The sequence below is a fragment of the Macaca fascicularis genome, chromosome 12 (assembly GCF_037993035.2).
Source record: "Macaca fascicularis isolate 582-1 chromosome 12, T2T-MFA8v1.1".
Taxonomy (NCBI): domain Eukaryota; kingdom Metazoa; phylum Chordata; class Mammalia; order Primates; family Cercopithecidae; genus Macaca; species Macaca fascicularis.
In genome coordinates this window covers 12,217,124-12,237,060 of record NC_088386.1, presented here as the reverse complement: position 1 = coordinate 12,237,060, position 19,937 = coordinate 12,217,124, and the positions used below count along the sequence as shown (strand labels likewise).

The 19,937-nt window shown below is 43.9% G+C and overlaps 1 protein-coding gene across 23 annotated transcripts in view; it reads left to right on the top strand.

The window, feature by feature from the left end:
* Positions 1-632: 632 nt before the first annotated feature.
* The window catches only part of CFAP221 (cilia and flagella associated protein 221), a 114,038-nt gene continuing 94,733 nt past the window's right edge, over positions 633-19,937 (top strand). For 9 of the 23 annotated variants that reach the window (XR_012421056.1, XM_074008867.1, XM_074008860.1 and 6 more), the window contains exons 1-6: positions 633-691; positions 2,840-3,025; positions 5,840-5,940; positions 15,899-15,985; positions 16,135-16,233; positions 18,225-18,325. Coding sequence is in view for 22 of the 23 variants with exons in the window: in XM_045366958.3 (XP_045222893.1) it covers positions 2,887-3,025; positions 5,840-5,940; positions 15,899-15,985; positions 16,135-16,233; positions 18,225-18,325 (527 nt within the window). In the remaining variant the exon portion in view is untranslated. Of the gene's footprint in view, positions 1,122-2,839; positions 3,026-5,839; positions 5,941-15,898; positions 15,986-16,134; positions 16,234-18,224; positions 18,326-19,937 lie in introns of all 23 variants that reach the window. The other 14 variants (XM_074008861.1, XM_045366954.3, XM_074008873.1 and 11 more) reach the window with 6 other exon arrangements.

Genomic DNA, 19,937 nt, shown 5'->3' with positions numbered 1-19,937 from the left:
AAAATAAATATGGCACGAGATAATTTGAAGATGTTAATAAATTATAATTTCTAAGGTATTGTGGTTATGTTTTTTTAAAGAACGCTTATCTTTTGGAGGTATATTTTGAAATATTTATTGATGAAATGATGTCTGGGATTTTCTTCAAAATAATACTAGGAGTCAGGGAAAGATACGGATGAAACAGGATTGGCTAGGGTTTGATCATCGTTGCAGCTGGGTGTTGAAGGTCTATTTTACCAGTCGGTCTGCCTTCGTGTATGTTTGAAATTTACTGCAACACAAAATGTAAAACAAACTACAAGAAAGTGGGCGTCAAGAGTGATGCCTGTCAGGTGAAGCCCCGCCCACTGGCTCCGGCGGCTCCGCCCCGTCCGGCTTCTCTCCCGCGCTCCGCTCTTGCAGGGTTCCAGTGTGTGGTGTTTCCAACTTTCTCATGTCCCCTCGGGAATCCATTCGCATCCCATGCCATAAGTCGCGCTGTCAATTCTTGGCCAGGCCCGGCAAACTGCTCCGAGCTCCCAGGAGTCACCCGCCGCCTCTGGTCCTGGACCGCAGCCGCCCGGCTCCCCCGCCCTGGGGCGTTTGGTCGCGCCCGGCCGCCAGCCCTGGGAGCGCGTCCGCGTCGTCATGGCGATGCTCCGAGCCGGCGCCGGCGCCGGCCGAATCCGGCCCGGGAACCACCTCCAGGGTGAGCGGCCTGGGACCTGGGGCCGGGGTGGCCCAGGGTCAGCCGCTGGGGCGCCGCAGCCTAGCTGCTGAGGCGACCGAGCCCCGGGCGGTGTCCATCCTCAAGTCGGTCGTAGCTTGGGTCCGAGGAGAGGTCGGGCCCAGAGGGTGACAGGAGGATGGTAGCGGGGCGGTGCACGGGCCTGGGGCGACCCTGACCCTTAGCAGGAGTGGAATGAAAGGTCGCGACGGGGAGGAGGCACTTGGCGGGGGTGAGAGGGCCTGCCTGGAAGAGGATGGGGCGAGGGGCCTAGGGTGCGGCGGTGAGACCCGGAGCCAGGCCTACTGGGGCGGTAGGCTAGCCGGCGTGTGGGCGGCGTGGAGACCGCCTGGCTTCTGGGCCTGCCTGAAGCACAGGGGATGTGAGGCTCCGGGAGGAAACGGGCTGCAGGGTGAGCCTAGGGCGGGCGTTGAAGGGCTGGAGGGAGGGGAAGCAGGTGAGGAGAGGGCTTGCAGCCGTCAGCGATGCTATGAGAGGTGGTGCGAGGGAAGGGGAGAACTTCTCTCTGAAAGTGATTGTTAAGCGCCTCCTTCCATAGATTCACTGCATGTCGCTTGATGCTGTCCGTCTCGGGAGTCTGAAGCTATGAGTCTTCTCCAGAAAAAACAAAACCAAAAAAACACATAAAGATCCACACTATTTAACATTCCATCTCAGAGGCTTCACCGGCCAGCCCCACGGCTTGCACAAGGGCCCCAAGTTCAGAGATTTAATTGTGGAATATATAAGGGAATGTGAGATTTGTAAAATGTTCTTAAAGGGCTATAAATTATTAACACCAAATTAGTAGTAGAAGCAGTGATTGCTAAAGAATGTTAAAGTGTGTTGGGATCACTGTGAACTTCATGAAGAAAATGGAACTTAAAATGAGTGTGATAAGGGAAGGCAAGTCGGACACAGGGTTTGGCATGAACTGAGATCCACAGAGCTGGAATGCACCCATGTCTGGCACCTGGCTGGCCGTAGGTTTCACCCCCTCCTCATCACCCCTCCTCCTTACCCCCTCCTCATCACCCCCTCCTCCTTACCCGCTCCTCATCACCCCCTCCTCCTTACCCCCTCCTCATCACCCCTCCTCCTTACCCCCTCCTCATCACCCCCCCTCCTTACCCCCTCCTCATCACCCCCCTCCTCCTCACCCCCTCCTCATCACCCCTCCTCCTTACCCCCTCCTCATCACCCCCTCCTCCTCACCCTCTCCTCATCGCCCCCTCCTCCTTACCCCCTCCTCATCACCCCTCCTCCTTACCCCCTCCTCATCACCCCCTCCTCCTTACCCCCTCCTCATCGCCCCCTCCTCCTTACCCCCTCCTCATCACCCCTCCTCCTCACCCCCTCCTCATCACCCCCTCCTCCTCACCGCCTCCTCCTCACCCCCCTCCTCCTCACCCCCTCCTCATCGCCCCCTCCTCCTTACCCCCTCCTCATCACCCCTCCTCCTTACCCCCTCCTCATCACCCCTCCTCCTTACCCCCTCCTCATCACCCCCTCCTCCTTACCCCCTCCTCATCACCCCCTCCTCCTTACCCCCTCCTCATCACCCCTCCTCCTCACCCCCTCCTCATCACCCCCTCCTCCTCACCGCCTCCTCCTCACCCCCCTCCTCCTCACCCTGTTAGCAGAGGGATGGAGGAGGGTAACTCTGAAATGCCAGTGTCCTGTAAACAGTGCCTTCAGGTGTTAAAGACTTCCATAGTCACATACTCTAAGAAACTCATTTGGAGAAATCTCTGAAAGAAAAGTCTTATTTAACTGTCTACATCAATATTTTCCAAATTTGTTTGACCTAGAGCCTGTATTTTTCCCTTCTCGGGCCCCTGCAATGAGCTCAAGAAGCATCTCAGAAGTACATTTCAAGAAAAGCTCCTGGGGAGAATCAAGGACCGCAGGAGGGTTTGGAGCAATGGCATGACATTGGGTTGCGATGGGTTATGTAAGAAGATTAATGGGACAGCCGTGTGTGGGAATGGAATGGCCCGCAGAGAGGAGAGCCAGGGAGGGCATGAACCACAGTAAACCACACAGAGACGAGGTACATTTATCAAAGAAAGAGAAAAAAATGTGCATGGTTTCTCATGGATGATTATACTGCTGCTCTTTCCTCCCCAGGACATGACCTTTGGCTCTAAAAAGAAGACTCCATTTTTCATGATAAAATGGCAGTGGTGAAAACCCCCAGCAGAGGACTAAAGAATGCTAAAGAACCCCTTAATAATGCATCGCCCCAGCTCTTGAAGGACCTAGTGGAGGAGCCGAAGCAAAGAAAAGAAGTACCTAATCACCTCCTCGAATCAAGTAGGTGGCTAGAAGACAGATTTGCTTTACAACTCACATCTTCACAGGCGAGCCAAAGTCCAGAAAGCATAATGGGATTTTTTAGTGCAGATTTATCTATATCATTTTATAGGCTTATACGAATTTTTATTACTAAGAACAGTCATTCTATTTATATCCATCTGCTTAACTGATAGATTTTTGTGGAGTATGTAAATTAATCAAGCTCTGTTGCTTCCACTTCTTCTAATGTCTTTCCTATCTGCTCCCCCTATCTGGGGTCTCACGTTCAGTGGGCCACTGGGACTCCTCCCCCACCACGTTCTTCTCCTGTCAGTTTGCTTTCTAAAATCCTGGCTGGCTCTTATCCCTAATCTGCTCAAACTCCCAACAGTCACCCTTTGCATACAGAATAAAGTCACAATTCCTTTGCTTGGCCCCCTTCACTGTCTAATCTGAACCTGTCCACCCAGCACCATCCCCATCGCCATGCCCCACTCATTTCTAGCTCTGGCTACATGAGGTTCCTTCCTGCCCTTCGGACCACAAACATTTTAGACCTTTTTGCCTTTTCATGTACCTATCCTGTAGTCTAGAAAGCCTGAGAAATCCTATAGCTATTATGGAAAAGGATAATCATTTTGCCTACATTCTTTCCATTCAATCCACACAACAATACATCATGAGGTAGGATCTATTTACATTTTACTCTTGGAGAAGGTGAAACTCAAAGAGACCACATGATTTCCCCAACATGGCACACCTAGTAAGTAGAGAGCTGGTGTTCAGCCACCAGAGCCCTGGGTCTAGCTCTTAACATGCTTGGTTACCCACCACTCGTCTTTCAAAGCCCATGTCAAATGTGGGGACATAATACTGTATTTGGATATGGTTCTGTTGTCACTGTAGAACTTGTCAAGTGAAAATTGATATATGTGACCATTTCTGGGCATTAGAAGAAAAATGCCAGTTTTATATCTACTTTGTGGCTCTAAAATAAAATCTTTCAACATTAAAAACATTATAGAATAAGCTAGGTGCGGTGGCTCACTCCTGTAATCCCAGCACTTTGGGAGGCCAAGGTGGTCGGATTATTTGAGGTTAGGAGTTTGAGACCAACCTGAATGAACGACATGTTGAAACCCCAACTCTACTAAAATACAAAAATTAGCTGGGTGTGGTGGCAGGCGCCTGTCATCTCAGCTACTTGGTAGGCTGAGGCAGGACAGTCACTTGAACCCAGGAGGCAGAGGTTGCAGTGAGCCAAGATTGCGCCACTGCCCTCCAGTCTGGGTGACAGAGCGAGACTCCCTCCCTCTCAAAAAAAGATAATCAATCAATAAAAATAAATAAATTTTTTAAATTACAGAATATGGTAATTTCAGTGCTTAAAAATGACCAAATAATAACCTACAGGGATCATCAGTTCCCCTACCACACCAGCCTTAACCCATTCTAGCTGTTCAGTTTGACCCAAGTGGATGACAGTGACAGCTCACCTGGTGAGAAGAAAAAAAACACCAAATATTTTACACCCACTTCAGATGTACCCCAGAATTATGATGATCAAAGGGATGGGGTGAGGATGTCTGTGCTTCACAAGATTTGGATGCAGTCAAAGTCAAATGCTATCATTTGTAAGAAGGTGGACAGTACATTCATGAGGAAGGCAGATTACTGGTTGGAATCCGACAGACCTGGGCTTGATTTTTGTTTTGTTTGTTTGTTTGTTTTATGTTCTTTTGAGACAGGGTATTGTTCTGTTGTCCAGGCTGGAGAGCAATGGTACAATCACAGCTCACTGCAGCCTCTATCTTCTGGGCTCAAGTGATCCTCGCACCTCAGCCTCCCATGTAGCTGGGATCACAAGCGCACACTACTATGCCCAGCTAATTTTAAATTTTTTTATAGAAACATGGTCTCACTGTGTTGCCCAGGCTGGTCCCAAACTCCTGGGCTCAAGCGCTCTTCCTGTCTCAGCCTCCCAAAATGCTGGGATTACAGGTGTGAGCCACCATGCCTAGCTTTGATTTTTGATTACCAGCTGTAGGCAAGTTTCTTAACCTTGTTAAGTCTTACCTCCTTCATCTGTAAAGTAGAAATAATACCTACCTCAAAGGGCTGGAGTGAGGATTATAAACAAATGTATGCATACCACTGCCTGGCACAAAGCGTGTACATAGAGTGGGTTCTCAGTACCTTCTCCACACGTTTGCTGCTGCCTAAATAAAGAGCTGGGAAAATTTTTGTAGACCTGAACACTTCTGTGAGCTCAGCCATTTAAAAGAGACATTCACATGACACCAAAAGCAGTTTGAGACTTACCATTCTGAGTGATAACTTTTCAGAGCTGTAAGTTTTAATATTACTCTATATCACATTGTAATTCTAACCAGAGGAAATCAAATAAAAGTTAAATACACAGTAATAAAATTAAGTGTGTGGTATTTGAATACTTTGAGCTGGGTATTCATTACGTAATGAGTAATCTCAGTGCTAGGCAGAGCAAAGACAGGCCATATGCTCTTTATAAGCTGGTGTTTTATGACAAAGACGTGTACAAAATGTGTGAAGAGCAAATTCTTTCACTAGGTAACAATCTGCCTGATTTTGTGTTGTAATGATAGTATCTCCCAAGTGATGTTTAAAAATAGAGAGGGAGAAGGAGTTCAGTTTATTTAGAACAGATAATTAATCTTGTTGACAGCTGGATCCAATGTCTACAACTTTCATATGCTTAAAATGCCCTAAATTAAAGAAAGCTATGTTAATAAGGATCAACTTTAATATTTTCTTTGATGTCTCATGATGTGCTTATCTACGTTGTTTTTATAGAGGTTTATGCAAAACTTGTGAATAATAAGGTCATACAGGCCAGACCTGGCATAATACATTTTGGAGGCTATCAAGTAGAAAAACAGCACCAACAGATTCTGGTAGGTACTTTTAAAATGGGATAATTAATCCCCATAATGAAGTGACACGAATGTTCTGAATTTATATTATTCACTTATCTAAAGAACAGCATAATCAGCCGTAGTGCAAGTGTAAATTGGGCCAGAAAGGTAGTTCTATGATGAGAAACTTTAAGGTTGCATCAGTGTCTTGGACAAGTTACTTTCCTCCTGCCAAAGGCTCCGCTTGCACTCTTTCCAAATATGTGTCATTGCTGAGTGACTCTTAGGGGCCAGGTGCTGTGCTTCGTGATTTACATGATTTAATTTAATCCTTATGCTAGCTCTGTGGAGGCTACATTATTCCTCTCATTATATATATAGGTGAGGAAACAGAGATTCCTAAAGGTGAAATAATTTATTCAAGGACACAAAGCTGCTAAGTGTCAGAGGCAGAATTTAGCTCCTGGGCTGCCTTTCTCCGCATCACTCTTGCTCCAGGCCTGTAGCACCAGGAAGAGGCGTGTCCCTTTCCTACGAAGCTCCAAGCAGGGCTTCCTTTTACCTGCTTGGGTCAGACGGCCATGCCTAATCAGTCACTCTGGCCAGAGAGAATTTGTCTAGGTCCAGGGAGGCAGGGCTCAGCCCCACTGAACAGGCTTCTGAAGAGATAGCTGCAGGGCTGGACTGCAAAGGAGCCAAAGCCTATAGCAACTGCAGTTTAGCACAGAGCCACACTGAGGCCCAGCCCTTCCTGGGTCCCCTTCACTGACCTGGATATTGACTGGGGTGGGCTCTGCCTTATTTCAGGGTCCCACCTAAGCATCCTGTGCACAAATGGACCTGAACAACCTCAGTGACTTCACCATGATCCCCTAGTCATGCCTGGCAGGACTTCTCAGAACTACTCCAGTTTGGCCCTAGATCCAGGCCAAACTGTCCCCATGTATTGTTGGGGAGGGGTGGAGGTGGGCTCTTTTTACATGTGCCCTCTGAGACTCTGCCTTTGTGTGCGATGGCCCTCCTCTGGCCCTGTCTCCAGCCACCGCAAGACTCCACTTTTAGATGTACAACATTCTTAGAAGCCGTATCTTAAGGTAGATCATTTTAAGAAAGTTCTAATCATCACGTTCAGTTGTTTAGAGTGAGGCAAAACACTGGAGGAAACTGACAAATAGTAAAGTTATCAGGAAGGAAATTTCTCTCAGGAAGACCCCAAAGAACAGAGGAGAACACAGTTTCCATGAATCCTTATACAATGAAGTGAGTAGCGAGAATAGGTGAGAAGGGGAACCTGTTAGGTGCCAAGTATTTCCTCTTAGGAAAAGGGTTAGGATTTGAACCTGTTATTAGGAACTTCACCTATCAACCTCCAAGGTCACATTTCTTACAACACAGCATCAAAGACCAAAGTTAATGATTCATTTTGAAGCCTACTGATGCTGGTTATAAGGTTTGCTGTCTATGCTGTGGTAGGATAGATCTAAAATAATTATGATTCATAATTACTCATTGTTTATAAATCAAATATATGCCAAAGGCTAAGATAAAATTTTATTACTTGCTCCTTATCCTTTCTTTCTTTTATTACTGCTTTATTGAGTGATCATTTATTATCATAAATTTACCCATTTACAGTATACATACAATTCAATAATTTTTAGTATATTCTCAGAGTTGTGCAACCATTGCCACAATCTAAATTGAGAATATTTTTATCACTCGAAGAAGAAACCCCACACCCACTTTCAGTCCCTCCTCATCCCCTATTCCCATCCCACTCCCACCCTAGGCAATCACTCATCCAGTTTGTGTCTATAGAGTTGCCTCTTCCTGGACATTTCTTGTGAATGCAATCATACAATACATGGTCTCTTGTGACTGACTTCTTTCACTTAGCATAGTGTTTTCCAGGCTTATCCAAGTCATAGCATGTAGCAGTACTTCATCCCCTTCTATGACTGAACAGCATTCCATTGTGTGGATAGAGCACATTTGGTTTATCCACTCATCAGCTGATGGATGTTGGGTTGTTTCCACACTGGGGCTATCATGAATGATGCTGCTATGAACATTCATGGGCTTGCTTTTGTGCACACATTTAGCATTCTCTTGGAGATATACATAGGAGGAGCATTGTTGGGTTATATGGTTTGTTAGCTTCCTGTGGCTGCCATACCACAAATTTAGGGTATTAAACAAACAACTAATAAAGTCGTAAAGACTTACTCCTGTGTTTTCTTCTAAGAGTTTTATAGTTTTAGCTTTCGTATTTAGACCTATGGTTTATTTTGAGTTAATTTTTATGTATTGTGTGAGGTAAGGGTTCAACTACAATCTTTTGCGTGTTCTACCATTATTTGTTGAAAGGACTGTTCTTTCCCCTATTCAATGGTCTTGACTCTCTTGCTGAAAATCAATTTACTGTAAATGTAAGGGTTTATTTCTGAACCCTCAGTTATACTCCATTGATCTCTACGTCTGCACTTATGGAAGTACCACACTTCATTCCTGTAGCTTATGGTAAATTCTGAAATCAGGAAGTGCGAGTCCTCCAGTTTTGTTCTTTTTCAAGACCATGTTGGTTATTTTGGGTTCCTTGTAATTCCAAATGAATTTTAGGATCAGCTTTTCAATTTCTGCAAGAATACTTTTGGGATTTTGATGGGAATTGCATTGAATCTGTAGATCAATTTGGGGAATGTTGCAACCTTAAGAATATTAAGTCACAATTCTTTTTTATAATAAATGTTTTATAACTTTTGTCACTAGCCTTAGGATATTTTCCACCTGTGTGGGTTCGGAAGATGAGGGCTTACCTTCCTTAAAATAGACTTTCCTCGGAATTACATAGGCATAATTAGCTTGCTAAGAGTCCTGTAGTTTCAAGAAATATTGACATTTTTTAAATGATGGCAACTATTAGAGTTAATAATGAGCCGGTAAGTTAAAAAGTTGCTATATCAAAAAAATTAACAACATAACACTTTTGGGTCACAACATAGCTTTTTAAAACTGGCCTCTTTTTTTTTTTTTTTTTTTTTGCTTAGTATAATGTTAATGATTCCAATAGTGTTACTAAACTTAAAATTATTTTAGCCTCCTCATAATTTTAATCATATTATTGTACACTTTACTATTTATTTCTTTAATTGGTCTCTTTTTTTGCATATTACTTTGTTATCTCTAACGAAGTTGTACTGTCTGGTTGATGTTACCTTGTTTCTAATAGAGTTAAGGGTTTTCTTCTGTTTAATTCCACACACAGTTGGTGAGAGTCCCCATTACATGCCAAACAAAGTGTTGAAGCATCATGGGAAATGCTAAGGTGAATAAAATCAAGGAATTTTCCAAGTAGCAGAAAGTGTTTCAAAACCACCAAATAGCTCAAACATGAGACTAGGCAAGCAAGGTGGCATGAGGAAGTCAGAAGAAAATGTTCTGTAGAGAAAAGGCACCATTTCACCTCTGTAGGAGGGTGTTAGAGGCATGTGGAGGAGAGGCCATTGGGGATAGCCCAAAAGCTAAGTAGGAAGTGGGGAGAAAGCATTCGGGGCTCAGAGGAAGACATGCAGGGGCTCGAGCCAACAAATGGCCTATTTGGAGGCTGGTTTGCCTGGATGGTAGGGCTTTGGAGTAGGTAATGGAGAAGGTGGGACATGTGGGTTGGGACAAGAATATCAACATAAGGAGTGTGCGTGTGATTCAGAAAGCAGCAGGAAGTTAAGGAAGTATTTTTGAGCAAGGTTATGATGCATTTGAGGAAGATCAACTTAGTGGAATTTTAGAGGATGATGTGATTCTTTTCTTTCATTAGCATCCGCTAGGGAAACATGAATGAGAGAAACTAAATACTAAGAAATAAGATTTTGTCAGGTAGGATTGAGCTTTGGAAGATTGCAGCCATCACGATGTCTAAGATTCCTTTGTCCTCCCAAGAATTAATTTTGACTTCCTTCCTTTGTGGGTGATTTCATCCCCACTAAGAATTCGTGGGGAGCAAGGGAGTATGGTTTAGTTATTGAAAAAGGTATGAAGCCTCAGCTTGGCTTCATTTGGCTGCAGAATGGAGGCCATGTCTGTCTTTCATATTGCTGCTTCCCTGGCACCTCATGCAGTGCCTGAGTGAAGGCACCCAACAAGCACTTGTGAGTGAAGGATGTGGAACTCACTTTATTATAAGAGTTGTGAGGTTATTAGAAGAGTGGCAGAGGCTCACTAATCCCAAGGAAATACAATGTAAAGTCTAGGTGGTCATATTGCTTCTATCAGACATTAAATCAAACAGAAATTGATAAAAGTCAAGTGATTTCATCTTAATAACATTCTCGGAAATCTTGGGAGAGCCAGCCCCCAGTTTCCACTGGCAAATTGAAGCAGAAGCTTAAGGCAATTGCCTTGAAATTCTTGCCAGACAAGGTGGAAAATCCAACAACTGCTTTTATCTTGGTTTTGCTACAGCAAACTGTGCAGATTGCCCAAGAATGGAATGACTGAATGTGTATTTAAAACCACAAATAAATTGTTCATTAACATTTCAGATCAATCCACCTCTGGCTGAAGGATCTGAAACAGTTTGCTCGCATTCGTATTGAGATCAGTGTTTCAATTTACTTTAAAATTTCAAATAATGGTCCCTGGTTTTCTCAAAGCCAAGACCCCTTAAACTTGTTTTCACCTTTGTGGAGTGATTTGGTTCTGGAAATTATTAAGTAAATAATCCATCAATTTTCCTTCAAGATAACCAGTGTTGCTGTTGCCAGCCCAAAACAAAATTGTTAGCCTAAAAAGTCTTATCTTAAATAAATGAACAGTTTCTTCTGGCTTTGTTAAATAGTAATATTTGTTTTTATATTAATTTACATTAGAGACCTCTGTTCTATTACAGCCTTAGAGACCCCCAAGATCTTGCATCTCAAAATCAGGGCCATGAATCCCAGTGGCTGCTCAGAGTGTGGGGATGGGAGAATTGAAGCCACAGTATAAACATAGCACATCTTTCTAGAGCATCAATTTCACTCTTACATTTTGGAGAAATGCAATATAGAGCAAAATTTTAGAGCAAATGCATGACGGAGATGCATTTTAAAATAAAACACTTTAAAGAACTTATAAGGCTGCTTGAATTTTGTCCCCAGATCCCTCATGTTAAGTTTGGACCTTCTTTGAGAAGCTGTGCCACTGAGCTTGCAACTTGCAGGCTGAAGTATTGTGTTTGAAGGTTAGCCCTGACCCACTCCAAGCCAAGATTTCACTGGAGGGCAGGTTCTGCCATTCCCTCTAGAAGGAGGAGAATAGACTCTCCTGAGGAGACACAGAGGGAGCCTGAAGCAGCATGGGATTGGGGGTGAAGAGAGCTGGGAGCCCTCTTGAGGAAATTCCTATAAATTCTGAGTAACGGCTGTTAAACTTATGACTACTTGATGTGTGGTTGATGGTTTTTGTGGGGTTTTTGTGGAGTGGGAAGCGGTCCTGAAAAACTCTAGAAGGGGCTGAATTTCACTTTGGAGTAAATATGGTACCCTGTGGAGACAGCACCAAGGAAACGGGGACCCCCCAGGCCAGCAGAAGGTCAGCTCCCAGGGGAACAGAGATCCCAGAGGGACTGGGAGGTCTACTGACCCAAAATTGAAACACAGGGTAGGATTTCAGGCAATTTTATCTTGCCTAAGGGTAACGTTGGGTTGCTTGTGTTTTGTTATGTTTTCAAATAAACTCTTCGTATTAATCTAACGTACACTTTCTAAGCAGTTGATTCGTTTTCCCAAGGTTTGTTTTTCCTTTGAATGATAATTATTTTTCCCAGTTTTAGTTATAAATGGAAAGTCAGGACTGGCATTTTATCTCTGAAGGGATATTATTTATAATGATCTAAAAATAAAGCTGATCTGCTGATAAAGTATAAAAAGAAAGATAGGAAATGCAGGCTGGGCACTGAGATGCACTGAGCCGTCAGACAGTAGGATGTAGTGGAAAGAGCCCTAGCCCAGAGCTGGAGACCGGGTTCTAGGCCCAGGTCTTCCACTCACCCTGTGGCATGGACAGTTCCAGGTCACTGTGTCTTCATGAAATAAGGACATTGCACAAAATTGGCTCTGCAGTCTTCCTGGGCTCAGACAAATCTTTGATAGGACAAAGAACATGGATGATTATAGGAAACAATGAGTACTTGCAACCAAAAATTGAGAACTGCAAAATTAATAAAATCTTCCTGTTTTGGAAGTCAGTCTTTTGGATGTTGACTTTGTTTACTAAAGCGTAGAGAATAAGCTGTTCATTTTTTGCTATAATTTGTCATGTTTTGTTGTTGCTTTAAGTTCATTGAAAAAGCTCGTTGGCACAATGTCCCCTGGAATTGTCTTGGGCATTATTTGGTGGAAATATCCCTGCCCGCACCATCACTGTGTCTGCTGACTGCCTTCTCTGCCATCTGCCATGTGGGTCACAGCTCACTGCAGCCTCAAACTCCTGGGCTCAAGTGATCCTCCCACCTCCGCCTCCTGAGTAGCTGGGATTACAGGCGTGAGCCACTGCACCCAGCTACCCAGGCCTTCATTCTCCACTCGTCTCTGTTTCACTTCAGATCTCAAACAGAAGCTGAACATTTTCTTCCTGTTTCTGAGCTCTTATTAACTAAATATCTACACTTTTGTTTGAGTTTGTTGTTTCTTATTTCTCTGTTGATCCAAATGAACAATTCCAGATCAAGAATCTTTTAAAGATAGACATGTGAAACTATAGTCAAATAATGTATCTTTTACTATCACAAATTGAATCTATGTTACTCTTTAAGAAAATCATCTAGTATTTTCTTATTGCTAATTTTTTTTTCTTTTTCTGTTTTTTTTTTTTGTTTTGTTTTTTGTTTTTTTTTTTTTTTTGGAGACGGAGTTTTGCAATCTCGGTTCACTGAAACCTGCACCTCCTGGGTTCAAGCGATTCTCCTGCCTCAGCCTCCCTAGTAGCTGGGATTACAGGCTCCCACCACCACGCCCAGCTAATTTTTGTATTATGGGGTTTCACCATATTGGCCAGACTGGTCTCAAAACTCCTGACCTCAGGTGATCCACCTGCCTTGACCTCTCAGAGTGCTGGGATTACAGGTGTGAGCCACTATGCCTGACCCTCCTATTGCAAATTTTTTACTCACTTGACAATATAGATATTATGTCATGAATTCTGGCATGCCCCCTTCATGTTCAAATGGGTAGTGGTTAGATTTGGATTTGCTCTGACACACTCAGGTTGGAGGAAAGGTCAGGTCTCTTTATTTGTCCGTAGGTGCTGGCTGGATCTCCAGTCTTGGGCGTTTAGGTTCCTGTCTTCCTTGGGACCATTCAGGAATACTGGAAAAATGGAGCCAACCCAGCAGCTTGGAGGACAGATCTCTGTTCTGGTTTTCTGCCCATATTGTTGCTTGTTGGAAACTGACCTAAGCCAGTGAACTTATTTCTAATTGTCAGGCAGATATTGAGAGTGTGACCCTGACAGCATGTGGGAGTCACAGGTCCACTCCTCAGCAGCCTTGCTACAGGTGGTCTGCTGCAGCGAACAGGTCTGAGAAGACACTCTACAACGCATATGAACACTTACTAGCAAGCAGGCAGAAAGATCACTGTGTTTGTAATCTCACAAAGTCCCAGCTATAGCTCCTGGTGGGGAGGCTTTGATGGCAGCAGATGTGACAACTGGCTGACCGAATACTTTAGTAAAGTACAGAGCATGGGGCCTGGGAGGGAGTCTGGGGCCCTAGAATGTCATTCTAAAGGATATTGGTCTTTTGTGCTCACCAGATTCTCATACCCCTTTTGTTTGAGAGTGGAAATGCCTGGATAATATTTCTAGTTAATCCATAGATTCTGAGTATCCTTACCACTAATATAGAAGACTCTCCAGAATGAACTTAGGTGGCATAATTGAAACACTCTGGGGGCTGTCTCTGGAGTATAGATGCTGGGTTAGGATCCTTCGGTGCTCACAAAGCACTCCTAGAGGCCAGTCGTGGTGGCTCATACCTGTAATCCCAGCACTTTGGGAGTCTGAGGCAGGTGGATCATGAGGTCAGGAATTCAAGACCAGCCTGACCAACATGGTGAAACCCCGTCTGTCTCTACTAAAAATACAAAAATTAGCTGGGCCTGGTGGTGCGCACCTGTAATCCCAGCTACTCAGGAGGCTGAGGCAGGAAAATCACTTGAACCCGGGAGGCAGAGACTGCAGCGAGCCGAGATCGTGCCACTGCACTCCAGCCTGCACAACAGAGCAAGACTCCGTCCCCCCCCAAAAAAAAAAAAAAAGCCCTCCTAGAGTGCAGATTGCTGATTTCCTCTGAGTTTAACCACTCCCAGGGTACATATTAAAACCAGTTTATACACCCTTGTTTGTTGCAGTGTTCTTACTTAATTATTTTTAAGTAATAACAGATGATAGAACCACTTCTGCTTCCAGTGCTTCCTGGACTCCAGCTTGAGAACTTCACAGCCCTCCCCCAGTGAGAAGCATGGGGACAGAGCTCTTTGTTAAGGTTCCAGGTCTGGAGCTGAGTGGCCCCTCTCCATCCTCAGGCGGGTCCTGTCACCCCAGGACTCTAAGTGTGATGGACTCAGCACACCTCTCCTCCCAGCCTCTCTCACAAGGGCTGCTCTCATGGGTCTGGCCCCTGGGAACTCATCCCTTCACCAAGACTGCCCATGTGCAGGTCCCCTTGGAGGCCAAGAGAGGCCTGGGAAACTTTTTGTTTGGGCTTTTAACAAGTTTTGTAAGAAAAGGAAGATACACCAAAACAGGGTCACAAAAATTGTAGTGCTTTAAGAATGTTCGCATGTAACAAATAAGAACGTTTTAAACACATGCATGACCAGACACAGTGGCTTATACCTGTAATCCCAGCACTTTCAGAGGCCAGCGTGAGAAGATCCTTGAGCCCAGGAGTTCCAGACCAGCCTGGATAACATGGTGAGACCCCATCTCTACAAAAAATAAACATTAGCTGGGCATGATGGGGCGTGCCTGTAATCCCAGCTACTCAGGAGCAAAAGCAGGAGGTTTGCTTGAACCCAGGAGTTCAAGGCTTCAGTGAGCTATGATTGTGCCACTATACTGTAACCCGAGCCACAGAAAGACCCTATCTCAAAGATAAAAAAATAAAAAAGCAACAACAAAAGAACCACAGGCAAACACAGTGTGCCCTCGTCAGGAGGGAATGTCTAAAGTCTTACTTAGAACATTGAAGAATGTCAGGCCTCAAGCAATGGGCCTTCCAAGCCCCTGGCACAGGCCCAGCCTCTGGCCTAGACTTCAGAAACCAAAGGTCTCTTAACCTTCCCCTGGCCCAGGCAAAGCCCAGATCCCCAGAATTCAAAGTTCTTGTGTCCCTTTCAAACAAAGGAAGGAAAAATACCTCTTTCCTCAGAGACCCACCAGATGATCCTGCCTCACAGGGATGGCCTTCTCCTGTCACTTTCAGAGAATTCCCACCCTCGACTTCCTTTTCATCTGCCCAGGCATGGATTGGAGGCTGTCTTAGCCATGTTCCTTTTCCTGACTTTCTGATAGTTTCAGTGTCCTCTGGCCCCTAAACCAGTGGCATGTAATTAGAGAACCTGTAGGAGTTGGTGCCTGACTTCTTAGCTCCATTGAATCACAGGACTAAATTGAGTTCAACAAAAAACACTTGCAGTAACGTTCAGGACTGTGGAGAGGGGCCTCTAAAGGACACTAAGTCTCGGGCTGGGGTGTGGGGCAGTACTGCAGGCTTTGGTATTGTTCCTAAGGGGGAAAGTGGGGACAAGGGGAATGTTTTATAATTCTTGAAATGTTGTGTGTTGTGTTTATTATTCTTCAAATGGTGTATGATGTATTTCAAATCTTTTAAAAAGTTAAAAAATACAGGATATCTCCTCAAGTTCTTTCAGGAACAGATGAAGTCTACATAAATGAGATGAATATGCAAATAAATAAAGCCGTGTATTTCCTCTAAATACTTCTTTTTCTCTCCCAGCATCTGGTCAATGTTTCCAACGAAGACACAAGTGTTCATATTTTACCCCCGCAAACCAAATACTTTGAGATCAATTATGTAAGAAAGGTAAGTGTCATTGGTTTCCCTGTTCTCCCACGATGTGGTTGTCTGCATCTCAGGCCTGTGGAGAGTGGGTATGTGGTGTATTGTCCCCCCTGGTGCTGCTGTCTGTGCAGTCTGGGGCTTGTCCTGACAAGAGCCCACCTGTCTTCCAGGAACACCACCTGGTCCCTGGCTTGTCCCTCACGGTCACCGTTACATTTTCTCCAGATGAGTGGCGATACTATTATGACTGCATCCGCATTCACTGTAAGGTGGGTCTCTTAACATTGCTTTTTTTTTTGATGGTGGGTTAAAACTTACATTCTCAAGGGTGGCAGGAAGAGAGGTGGAATGACCACTGAGAGCTTTCTTGGCCCAGCACCGGGTGTTCCCCGGGTGACCAGTGTGACTGGTGTGCGAGGCTTGTTGCCCAGTGACATGGCCCAAGATGGGAAAGTATTAAGCTGCAAAGGACCTGGACAGAGTCAGGAGATGCTGTTTGCTGCAGGCTTCCCACTGCCCTGTGCCTAAAGCTTCATCTATCATGTGGTGCTGGCAGTTGCTGAAGCCTTTTCAAATAACTTTAACATACTCCCTTAAATGCTAGGTTGAAAAACTAACAACCATCCAAGTTATGATTATAAACGCCAGCCACTGGCCTATGCCTGGGATTGCCCACAGAGGCAGCCCTGGTGCGGGGGTGGGGTGGTTCCGGGAGGTGGGAGCTGTTTGAGTTCTTCTGAGCCTTTCCTAGGTCACCTAATTCATCCTTTGGCCTCCAGCCAGAGCTGCTGTCATTCCTTCTCTTAACACTGTCCCCTCTGCCCCTCCCTTTGCTCGATAGTCCAGACCCAGTCTTCAGCTTGAGAAGCCTTTAGGTTAACTAAATTATGTTTAGTTATGTTTCAAAACCAAAACCGAAGAGTATACATTAGTAACAAAGGAGTTTCTACTGTTTTTCTTTTTAAGCAATGCTTTTATTTCTTACAATCTGTACAATAAGGTGACTTGCCTTGAAAGCATTTCACTTTTTCTTTCCAAAAAAGTTACAAAAATTTGCAAAGTTAACTTTTGTAAATTGATAGTGTTGTCTCTGACTCACATCATCATATTAGAGATGCATTTCCACAGGGGGAGGGAACGAACCTTAGACCCAACATACCCACAGTAATATTTTAGATCAAGAAGCGCATTTCCTTAAGAATGTGGTAGACCATTTTTATTTTTTTGGAGTTTCAATTAAAAAAAAAATAAAAATGGCCGGGCACAGTGGCTCATGCCTGTAATCCCTGCACTTTGGGAGGCTGAGGCAGGTGGATCACCGGAGGTCAGGAGTTCGAGACCAGCCTGGCCAACATGGTGAAATCCCATCTCTACTAAAAGTACCAAAAATTAGCCAGGCCTTGTGGTGCACACCTGTAGTCCCAGCTACTCCGGAGGCTGAGGCAGGAGAATCACTTGAACCCAGGAGGTGGAAGTTGCGGTGAGCTGAGGTTGCACCACTGCACTCCAGCCTGGGCAACAGAGTGAGACTCCATCTCAAAATAAAATAAAAAATAAAAACAAAACCAGAATATTGCTTTCAGATGGAATATTCTGTGCTGAGCAGAAGAAGAATCCCTAGAACAGGCATTGTATATAATGCCAGGACACATTTTCTGTTACTACCAAATAATGCTCATAATAATACCTCACTTTTATGCAGTACTTTTGACTTTTTAATACCATCATCTGCTTTAATTCTAAAAATACCTTTAAGGAACGATGTGATTATCTCCACTTTGCAAAGAAAGAAACTATGCCTGGAGAGGCTAACAGTCCTTCTGAAGGTTAACGTCCTATGAGACAAGAAGCAGGTTTCTCTGCCCTCTTGCCAATACATTGTTTTCTATTCTGTGCTGTCTGGATCAGATGACTCTGTGTTGGTTCTCTTTTTCTGGGGCCACTAAAGATTGTGTTTCTTCATAATTTTCTGAAATAGAAGCAGATAGATTACTGTCGTCATATCTCTATGAGGCGTCATTATCTTTAGCGTCCTTGGATAATAGTGAACATCATTTCAGTAAAGGGTACTTAAACTTTTCTACGCTTTGTTTATGGCTAAGAAAACTCAGTATTTCTAATGTTGTAGTTAAGTGCCGAAGTTTCTTAAGGAAATATTTTTTAATGATAGAAAACAAGATAAGAAATAAAGCATCTACAAGTTTGTCTAAAAGTCGTAGTCTTCAAAATGTTAAACTTGACTTTTTCTGATTAATTTTAGGGAGATGACACTTTGCTTGTTCCTATTCATGCCTATCCAGTAATGAACTCACTGGACTTTCCTTCATTTATAAATCTGTCAAATGTTCTGCTTGGTGAAAGGTGAGTTACCAAAATGTCAACAAAATGTATAGGACGTGAAAAAATAAGAGATATTCATACGAAACCTTAGACTTTTGTTTTTCCTAATGGAAGTTCATCCTTCTACCTGAAATAGACTAGACTTGTCATTGTAAAAGGCCAAAAAAAAACCAAGAAAAAAAGCAAAAACAAAAACCAAACATGAGTCAAAAGATCATAAGCAAGAAGGCGAATTTACTGGGTCAATTAACAGAAAGGTGCAGGCCAGGTGGATCTTCAAGTGCCTCTGGGTCTAGGGATTTAAATCCAGTTGCAGGAGCCTGACTCTCCCCATATCTTAGTTCCACTGTCTTGCACTTCATTCTCAACAGGTCCCCTTCATGGGAGCAAGACAGCCTCCAGGAGCTCCAGACATTAGCCTGGGGATGGGGTGATTGGAGAGGGTGGAGAGGTTGGTGACATTCAAGCAAAACCCCAGGACTGAGGCTTATGGGACCAACCTGGATCATATCCCCATCCATTAACCAATCTGTTTTTGAGATGAAGGCAAAGACAACAGAATTTCACTACAGAAGCCAAGGCTCAGATTCTCTCCTTTTTTTGGGAAAATGGTGAATGATTCCAATATAACTTAAGGAATGTCTTGTTCTTTCAGTAAATACTAAATGTCTACTACCAGGCATAGTGCTGTCTGTCCCTAGATGGATATTGAGCTGTGAGATATTGATATATAGTTGCCCTTCAATATCCATAGAGGATTGATTGGTTCCAGGACCCCCCACAGGGTCCATGGATGCTCTAGTCCTTTACATCAAATGGCATGGGCTGGGCTTGGTGGCTCACGCCTGTAATCCCAACAGTGTGTGAGGATTTCTGTTTCTCCTACATTGTTGCTAACAATGAGAATTATCAGACTTCTGCATTTTTGGTGACTTTTACATTCTTAGCCCCATGCTCTTCCATTCTCTATTTCTTTTCCCCAAAAAATTCTACAAGAACTCTACCGCAGTACTTCCTCCTTCTCGCTCACCAACCCTTCCTGTGTTCGCTCACTCCTCCTCAGTAGGTCTGTACAGGGACGCCAAGAGTTTAAATAAGTGAATCCTTCCTTGCAGGGTCCTCTCACTCTCTGAATTTTGAGAACAGCTATTTCCTTTGAGTGGGCAAATACAGCGATTTTTATCAAAGTTGAAGTGGCAGGAAACAACTAACTCCGTAGTTCACTAATTCTTTTTTTATTTTCTTCTTTTTTCCCTTCCATAAATTACTTTTTGTTTGGATCATAAGCCAGACTTATGAGTTGAAAACAATGAATTATAAAACTGGTGAAAATAATATGCCTAATAACGCAGACATCAGCCTTGGGTTCTTAAACCAAAAATCTACCAACCTCCCTAGAGGCTGTTCCCAAGCTACTTTGTGTATAATACCCTTCATTTGTAACCAGAATGAAAATTTCAGCTGAACGGTTTATTTAACGGAGTTATTGTATATAATGATGTGATATTTTAAAAAAATCTTTCAAAAGATAAGCACGCTACTCTTTTCTTCCAAACATTCCGGCAGTAGGCATAGCCTTCCAAGACTTCATGCCCTTCATGTAATGGCTTGTAATCAACTTTTAACTGCTCAA